The 9,052-nt window shown below is 40.7% G+C and overlaps 1 protein-coding gene across 1 annotated transcript; it reads left to right on the top strand.

Moving 5' to 3' along the window:
• The first annotated feature begins 310 nt into the window (after positions 1-310).
• On the top strand, positions 311-8,942 carry LOC102193134 (chloride intracellular channel protein 6-like). Its single transcript, XM_005747076.1, has 6 exons — positions 311-2,070; positions 6,688-6,797; positions 6,887-7,012; positions 7,098-7,204; positions 8,409-8,590; positions 8,680-8,942. Exons 1-6 carry the CDS (start codon positions 829-831, stop codon positions 8,830-8,832), a joined length of 1,920 nt encoding a protein of 639 aa, XP_005747133.1. The 5' UTR covers positions 311-828; the 3' UTR covers positions 8,833-8,942.
• Positions 8,943-9,052: the final 110 nt, after the last annotated feature.

The raw sequence follows: 9,052 nt of genomic DNA, 5'->3' as shown, positions 1-9,052 counted from the left end.
GGAGAAATGGGAGCGGGAGATGGACATCAAGAAATAACCACCACACTGACAACAGGCAAAGAATCTGAAGATACAAAGATGGCTGAAAATCTCTCTCTTTCCCCTCTATTGGTTGTGGTTGAACAAGGGAAGCGGCAAATATTAAACAGCAATGGAGATGATGAAAAAGAGGAGGAAAGTGAAGAAAACAAACAAGGGGGAGAAACAGCAAGCGCAGGAACAGATGTAAGGCAGGAAAACATGGACAAAGGCACCGACGATCACGTGTCCTGTCTTCAGGACGGAGGTACTTCTGTGTGGGAGTCAAGAATCGGTTCCAACACATGTACTGGTGACCGAGGCGAAACAGAAACTGCTACTTTGCCCACTGCTGGCAACATAACAGAGGTTAATCTGAACATAGAAGTGGCTCCTTTTTCTTTTGGAATAAATGAACAGGCCAGCATCCAAGCTTCAGCTCTGGGCACTAATGACATACCAGTCGATAGAAGTGTTACAGCTGAAGAGGTGGCCAATCAAACCTACCAATTAGATAATGAGAGTCAAAATGAAATAAAAAACAATGATGGAGAAGATCCCTCAGAATCCATAAAACAGGAGGTTGTTATTGATAATCTTACATGGCAATGCCAGGGAGTCCAGGAGTGTGTAAATCATGGCTATGAGTTCCCCGTGAGAGCAGGAACCAATCAAACGGCACAAGAACCAGAGCTGACGGCCCTAACTTCTGAAGAACAGCTACAGTCAGATGGAGACACTAAAGCTAAAAGGACTGAAGATGTCACCCAGAAGGAGCAAGCAGAAGAGCAAGTTAACAACTTGGCAGAGATGGATGGGGGAGGAAAGAGTTCAGAAATGGAGGCGACGATAGCCAATAATGTTGCTGGAGAGTTAATGGGCCAAGAAGAGCACAGAGCAAGAAATGATCTAGAAATGCAAGAAGAAAAAGCTGCTAAGCTTGAAATACAAGCTATAACAGTTCCTCCAGAACCAGTGGGCCAGACTGGAGAAGAGGTACATACAGACACAAAGGACCAGGTGGAGGAAGCTTCTCTATCTGAGAAAGGCATCGAGGTGAAGCTCGACGGGACAGAAGGAGAGGACAAATCTGAGAAAAATGAATCCACAACAGAAGGAAGTGCTTTACAAGAGCATCCTTTGCAGCTCCTGAAAGAAGCAGCCACAATTTGGAGAAACAACACAAAAGAACATCCACAGACAGAGATGCTTGTAGAATTTGAGACTGGAGGAGGAGCAGTAGAAGAGTCAATGGAAGGAGAAGTGGAGATGGCAGAAGAGCCAGTCACCGTTCTTGATGATGAGACTGAAACGATGGAGGAGACGCCCAGTGAAAAATCAGAAGAAGTACATCCTTTCACCATTATGAGCGGTTCTGATGATGCCACAGACAAGATAAAAGATGAAGATCACCAAGTGCTGCCAGGAGACGAGGCCATACTGGGTAAAGAGGACATGGAGACACAGGACGTAAAGCTAAAGGTGCACAACAGTGAGGCAGAGGCAGATCTAAATGAGAGCATTAAAACACTGAAGCAAACAATGGAGAATGGGTTCTTGTGTCCTGAGCCACAAGGTCTTAGGAAAGACGAACTGGGGAAAGTAAAAGTGCTGTCACCCAGGAGAAAAGATAGAGACTGGATTAAAACAGATCAGCCAGAAGAAGAGAAGACTGCTGCTGAAAGGAAGGACTGGAGTAAAGAGCTGAGCCACATCAAAAAAGAGTTCTGGGAGAATGAGTGGGGAAGGAAAGAATGGGTGGATAAAGAAACGTCAGCAGAAAAGATCAGTTCACCGAGGAAGGCGGATTGGATAAATGAGCTGAAGTCAGTTATCAAAGATGAATCGCTGCCCAAAAAGAAAGACGAGCAGGTGAAGAAAAAGAGAGTGGTGCTGCTGGAACATGGTTGCTCATATGTCCCTCAGCGGGAGGCGATGACTGCAGAGACGAGGGAAGAGATCAAGGTGGCCTCCGACAGGAGAGCGGACAGTCCTGTGGTGGACAGTAAAACACTGGAGAACCAGCCCTATGAAATCTCCCTGTATGTCAAGGTAATCAACTCTTGCATGGTTTCTTTGGCCTGTGATGAATGCCAGACGGATAGTTATTACTATTATCATAGTGGGAATTTACAAAGAGCATTTTGTCATAATGAATAATGAATTAGGCTCTATGGAGAAGCTCATGATACAGCAAAGTGAAAGTGCACAGAAAATAAGCAGAGAAATATAAAGTTCTTGTGAGAACAGGGAGGACATTAGTACAAGAGAAAATCTGAAAATGAAAGGAAATATGATATGAATACACAAAAGAATTAGGAACAAGAAACACAGATAAAACTAATAAAGACTGATAAAACGTTATGAAATGTTAGCTTCATATATCAAAGACTTTTTCCATCCCACTCGCCATCAGGCCTCCGTCTGTGTTTGAACCTGATACAAACCTGAAGACGACTTCCTGAACATCAAGATCAGAGTATTGGCTCCATAAAATGTGACGAAAAAAACTTCAAGCTGTCCTGACTTAGAAAATAATTTTGATAAATATGAGACCTACGTTATAAAAATAAATTATTTGATTGGTTTTTTTTAAATTATTGTAAAATATTCGATGCTTCTAAATACTTGTGCAAAAAAAAGTGAAAAATACCACATTCTTTGTAAGAGTCCCAGAATCTGCAACGGTAAATACCTCAGTCATAAAGAATATGCATTTATCTTCTTATTTGTTCTTATTATGTTTTTGGTAACCAATTTTATAAGATACTAAGCCATCAGTGAAATTAGCACAATTATAGCTTTTAATAATTTTCCATGTTACACCATTGTTAGTGAAAACTTCCTTAATTACACAAAAATATCAGTTAATAACAAATAAATCTACACAGAGACTAAACGACCTTTATTGTTAATATTTCACTGCCTCATATGTTATAAATGCATTTGTCGTATTAAGTAGAATTTATGCTTAGATGTGTTTTTACAGTCTTTCTATGTGGTACAAAAAGGATCCTGATTTTTCCATGGCATTCTACTGTAGCATTAAACATACTGATTCACTGTCAGTGTAATTTATTGATATTTCATGTACTTCAAAAAATACAGTCAATTTGTCTACCCCAATCCAAGTTTATTTATAAAGCATTTTAAAATAGCCAGCACACGATCAAAGTGCTGTGCAGGAAATAAGTTAATAACAATAGAATAAAATAAAACACATAATACATAAAGATTTGACTTTTATTTTTTTTAAAAACCCCAACAACATAAAACAACTTAGAATTAACTAAATAAAATAAAATAAAATAAAATAAAATAAAATAAAATAAAATAAAATAAAATAAAATAAAATAACACTGGATCTGCTACAGCAAAAGCACAATCAGGGGCAGCTGATCAGCTGACCTGAGAGAGCAGGTGGCTGTATAAGGCTGTAGCAGCTCAGAGAGATAGGATGGGGCGAGCTTTAAAAGCAAATAAAAGAATTTTAAAATGAATCCTGAAAGAAATGGGCAGCCAGTGAAATGAAGCTAAACTAGAGGAAATGTGCTCAAACTTCAGACGAGCTGCAGCATTTTGCACCCTCGGTAAATGACTTCAGATCACAGTCCACTTTGACCCCCAGGTTTGTGACAGCTGGCTTAACATATTGGGTCAAGGTATCTAAATACACATTGGGGGTCTCAGTGGGGCTACCAAACACCATCACCTCAGTCTCTTTATCACTGAATTTTAAAAAGTTAAGAGACATCCAAGCCTTAATTGAGACACTGAAGTAATGGCTGTGTGGAACATGAGCCTTTGTTCTGCAGAGGGACATGGATCTGACAGTCAGCACCATAGAAGTGAAACGCAATGCTGTGTTCTCTCATCAAACCAAGAGGAAGCAGATACAAAGAAAAGAGGCTGAGAGCTGAGCACAAACAAACACAACACTGGCAGTGACACACGGCAGACACACACAATGTATAGAACCGATGTTTGCAGTGCAGCAGAGAGGGTTATCGAGCCCACGAAGGCTCTGACAGCAGCTCAGGTGATACCTGCTCAGTAAAGTGTGTGGAGATGTCACTGGTGTCTATAACTTGTTACATACATGTAGTGTCACTGGTGCCTGAAACTTTGAGGCTGTAGCAGCTTCATCAGTATGTTAATCAAACTCTGACTTTAAACTGAGACGCTGAGAGTTTCCTGTTCCAGAGCAGCTGAATTAGTTCAATAAGCTCAACTTTGTGTGAGGACGCAAAGAGAGCCATGACCGGTGGAGCTCCACCACATTTCACCATAGGAAGAGCAGTGACTCCACTTTAACACAACATCCTGAATTAAATAAAAACTCTTTGAATAATTATTCAGTAACACTGAGAGAATGTAATTTTTCTATATATAGAATACGATTATTTCTGGTTGTACTGGATAAAAATCTGTAATAAATATAGAGAAAAGTGCTTAAATGTTTCCCATTTCTAATCTCTTCTAATATTCAGCCTTCACTGACAGATGGTGCGTGTGACTGCTAGTGCTCATAGTTCCCTGAAAACAAATGCAGGGGAACTTTCCAAGTCTTTCGTTTTATCAGTAAATGTGCTGTAAGAAGTGTCTTTTACAGAGGTTAAATATTTCAATATAGTTTTGGGAGGTCGAGCCTGGTCTTGGCCCAGCACATTGCACACACTGTTTCAGTATTCACAGTGTTTGTTCACACAGTTGCCTGTTCAGGCCAGTGTTGCCCAGTAGCTCAGCCGTCAGCTGCCAGCTCATCTCCCTTCTCCTCCACGTCCCAGCATCCATGTCTAGACGACGGCTTGCTGTCACACTGGCCAGATCTAGACAGGATGAGCTGGGAAATGACCAGAGCCAAACTGAATCTGGTCTGAATTTGTGACCCATCCATGCCATGCAAGTGGAATCCGATTTAGATGAATTTCAGTGGATTTCCATGTTCAGACTCTGAATTTCAGACACAGAAGCCTTCAAAATGTTCTTTGATATCATGATTTACAACCTCAATCTGTGAACACATTTCAACCCGAGAACCTAGCATCACGAGAGTTAGAAGGATGGAGACTACGTATTCTGAGCTGTCTGCTTCATTGTAGGGTTGTTATCTTACTATATAAAGTGCCTGGAAGCAACTGAACTCAGGGGATGATTAATCCATGACTGCTGATCACTGCACACAAAATAGAAAACGAATATCTAATTGGAATTTTTGTAAAAATGTAAAATGTGAGTTTGGCAGAAATGTATGAATAAGCACAGATGTCTGTCAGCTGGTTCTCTCACACAAACTTGTTAGCTGAGCGTGCTTCCTGGAATAGAGCAATAAACTTAAACAGCTGCCTGTAAGAGTCACTGTTATTATTAATGTGGCAGAACCACAGCCACAGTTGGGTGTCAGACACTGGACAGGAAAAAGAAACTGAACAAGAGCTGAGCTCTCTCACAGTGAACATCAACAATCTGCAAAAATGAACAACAAGTGTGACCAAACTGGAGCAGCACCCCAGGACCGTGACAGACAAACAGCAAGTGAAAAAGCTAATCTTGATCTGCTTATCTCATCCCATTAAGACAGTGCTGTTCTAATCCATCGCCATGGTAACCCACATTACTTAATGCATGTAATTTTAAATGAGATTTGAAAAAGATTCAAAGTACATGAAGCTTGCACTTCTGTGACCATTGTGTGCTCTGTGCTCTGGTTCGACAGCATCCTGAGAATAACTTTCATTACCTGAGAGATTTAGCACAAATACCCGAGCGTCGGCCGCGTCCACGTAACAAGCTTGTTCAAACAAAGCCTTCCTTTGTCACGGGCCCTGTGGGCAGCACAGATGGAGGTAGATACAAATATTATGTAGAAGTTCAGGTTTCCTTCTCTGTGGTCTAGAAAAGCTGTAAATCCTCACATCTGAGGATTTCTTTAAAACAGCACGATCATGAAAATAAGCATTTTACTTTCAACTTATGCTGAAACACAGTTTCTGCTTTTGTTTGTAAAAGAGTACAGAATGAAATAGTCTGAATAGTGCTGGTGTGCTATGTTAATCTCAGCAGTCTCGCTGGGTAAGCTGATTATCCTCCTGTTTGTTACTGAGAGCTCAGAGCTGTTGCAGCAACATTCAGTATGAATTCTTTACTCACAGGAAAACTGTTTTACACAACACTCATAGCGCAAAGATGAAGCACGTTGCTTATAAAAGTTATTGATCACGTTACTCTTTACATTACTCCTCTGCGAGATCATTCTTTTAGAATTTCCTTCCAGTATTGGATCTCTAACAGTGACCATACTGAGATATTTATCCCAATTCAGCTAATAATAGGACACAGACACATTTTAGTTGTGTTAGATTCACCTGAACTTCAACAGATAGCTGATGTGCTTGTGTATTCACATGGGAGAGAAACAGGAATTATCATGCAGAGGATATTCTCCTGTACATCTCTGTTAAACACAGAGTCCAGATTTATTCAGTCAAATTAATTATAATATGAGAAAAGAGATGTAAGATCTACACTTACACCGTATCGTTCTTTTGGGCTTTTATTTCTTTATTTCCTTCATCCACCCATTTGTTCTGCTGTTCATAAGTGAAGCACTACAGTTTTTATCCATAGATCACCTGCAGGACACGTGATGACTGGTCTTTGTGTGTGTAGGCAGGAAGTGATGGACAGAGCATCGGAAACTGTCCTTTCTCTCAGAGACTCTTTATGATCCTGTGGCTAAAAGGAGTCATTTTTAATGTCACCACAGTCGACCTCAAGCGGTAACATGGTGCAGACGCATACACGTATTCATACAGTGACTATGATACACATGAGAGTGACCACATGCGCCTGACTTTTGGGTTATCAGGAAGCCGGCTGACCTCCACAACCTTGCTCCAGGAACCAACCCTCCTTTTGTGACCTTTAATGGTGAAGTCAAGGTTGATGTCAACAAGATAGAAGAATTCTTGGAGGAGAAACTGACTCCACCCCGGTATGCAAGCACACATTGAAAGACATGTGTTTGCGATGGGAAGCCGTGTTGAGGTTAATTTCAAATTTCTCCATTTTGTCTCCAGATATCCCAGACTGGCTCCCAAACATCCAGAAGCTAACACAGCTGGCATCGACATCTTTGCCAAATTCTCAGCGTACATCAAAAACTCAAGAAAAGACACAACAGATGGTAAGAAGGGACAGAGTTAGGTTGGAAACATGTATTCAAGAAAGTTAGTAAGGTGTGTGTGTGGTTTGTTTGTGACTGCAGCATAAAAAAACGCCTTGGCTGCATTTTTAGGTAAACAGCTGCAAAAAACTTTGTTTGCATAACTCAGTTACTTTTTTGAAGAAGTAACTATATAATTAACTGCCCAACATTGGTCATTGTTTACTGTATTTTACAGACAGAGTTACAGACTCTCTCCCAGACCACAGACTCAGAATACAGTCAGAGCTTTATATAAAAAAAAAGAAGAAAGTTGGAGTTGAAGTTATTTTTCCTTCCAACAGTGTTAACATGCTACAGGTCAGGAACAAGATTTTTTTAAATATTCATTGTAAGTGGGCTAAAGCAGTTCATTAAAAGTCGTCTAACATAAATGCTGTAATTTGATTACTTTAATAAACATGTAACTTGGATGGATTGGATGCTGGCGTGACCACAGTGCACACGTCTGCTGTTGCTCACAGCGGTCCAAGGGACGCTCAGGGAGTTTGTGTGAGGGAACATTGGTCATGGCCATGCAGTGTTATACAGATGTTAAACTATATTAAACTACAGAAGATGGAATACGCAGACTTTTCCTCGTTTTATATTGGAAAATTGAAACTATTTAAACTAAAACTGCTTTCCCATGCCGTACCTCTGTGGGGAAACCCTCACCATAACTTACTCTTTTTCTTCTTGAATAATCAGGCTCAATCTCAGGTGACAGAGCTCATGGTATCACCTGAACAGAAAGCTCTCAGATTGTTGACTCACTTGTGCTTCTCAGGATATTTAAGAGTAGAATGGGAGGCAGAGGCTGTTTTGTGGAATCAGCTCCCAGTTTGGATTCAGGAGACAGACGCCCTTTTAAGATGAGCTTAAGACTTAAAACTCTCCTTTGTGATAAAGCATATTGTTGGGAGGGTAGCTCAGGTGACCCTCAAAGACCCTTAAAGTAATCATGTATTTTTTGAAAAACAGTATTCAATATGTTTAAACTATAAATGATTTGCAAAAAAACCCAAACAAAGCTGCAATTATTTGCATTTTATTAAAAGTCTTTGGGAAATGGTGAATACTGGTGTGTAAATAAGGAGCTGGTTGTTGTGGAAAACATCAGTGTTTGTTCAGATAGTTCATCCTTTCAATCACATCAGCGTGTTCTCTCCCTCTGACTTTGTAGCCTTACAGAAAGCTTTGTTGAAGTCTCTTCAGCGTCTTGATGACTTCCTAAGGACTCCCCTGTCTGCAGAGATTGATGCTGATGTCTTAGGAGATGTGCCAGAGTCAACTAGGAGCTTCCTAGATGGGCCAGAGCTCACCTTGGCTGACTGCAACCTGCTGCCCAAACTCCACATTCTAAAGGTCTGCAGCTTATTCAGGTTGCTAGAACGTTTACATGAGCTCGATCAGAAGGACCCATTTTTGGTTATTTTCTATGCCTTTTTTCTCAGGTTGTAGCAAAGAAATATCGTGGCTTTGAGATTCCTCGGGAGATGACCTGCGTGTGGCGGTATTTGAACCGTGCCTACCAGAGAGAGGAGTTCACCGGCACCTGTCCTGCTGAGAGGGAGATTGAGTTTGCCTATTTGCATGTTGCAAAATGAATGAAACAAAATGTAGGGCAGCGTATAAATCAAGGAAATCAAGAAATATGTAAAGAACATAAGGAAAACTAGTAAAGAGGAGAGCACTAACACACGGGTCTGTGTGTGTGTGTGTGTGTGTGTGTGTGTGTGTGTGTGTGTGTGTGTGTGTGTGTGTGTGTGTGTGTGTGTGTGTGTGTGTGTGTCATCTCTATCTTGACCATTTTAAAAATGATGACAA

The sequence above is a fragment of the Pundamilia nyererei genome, unplaced genomic scaffold (genome assembly GCF_000239375.1).
Source record: "Pundamilia nyererei isolate P.nyererei 1_Seehausen unplaced genomic scaffold, PunNye1.0 scaffold00188, whole genome shotgun sequence".
In the NCBI taxonomy this organism is placed as follows: domain Eukaryota; kingdom Metazoa; phylum Chordata; class Actinopteri; order Cichliformes; family Cichlidae; genus Pundamilia; species Pundamilia nyererei.
This window is presented reverse-complemented; position numbering and strand designations above follow the sequence as displayed.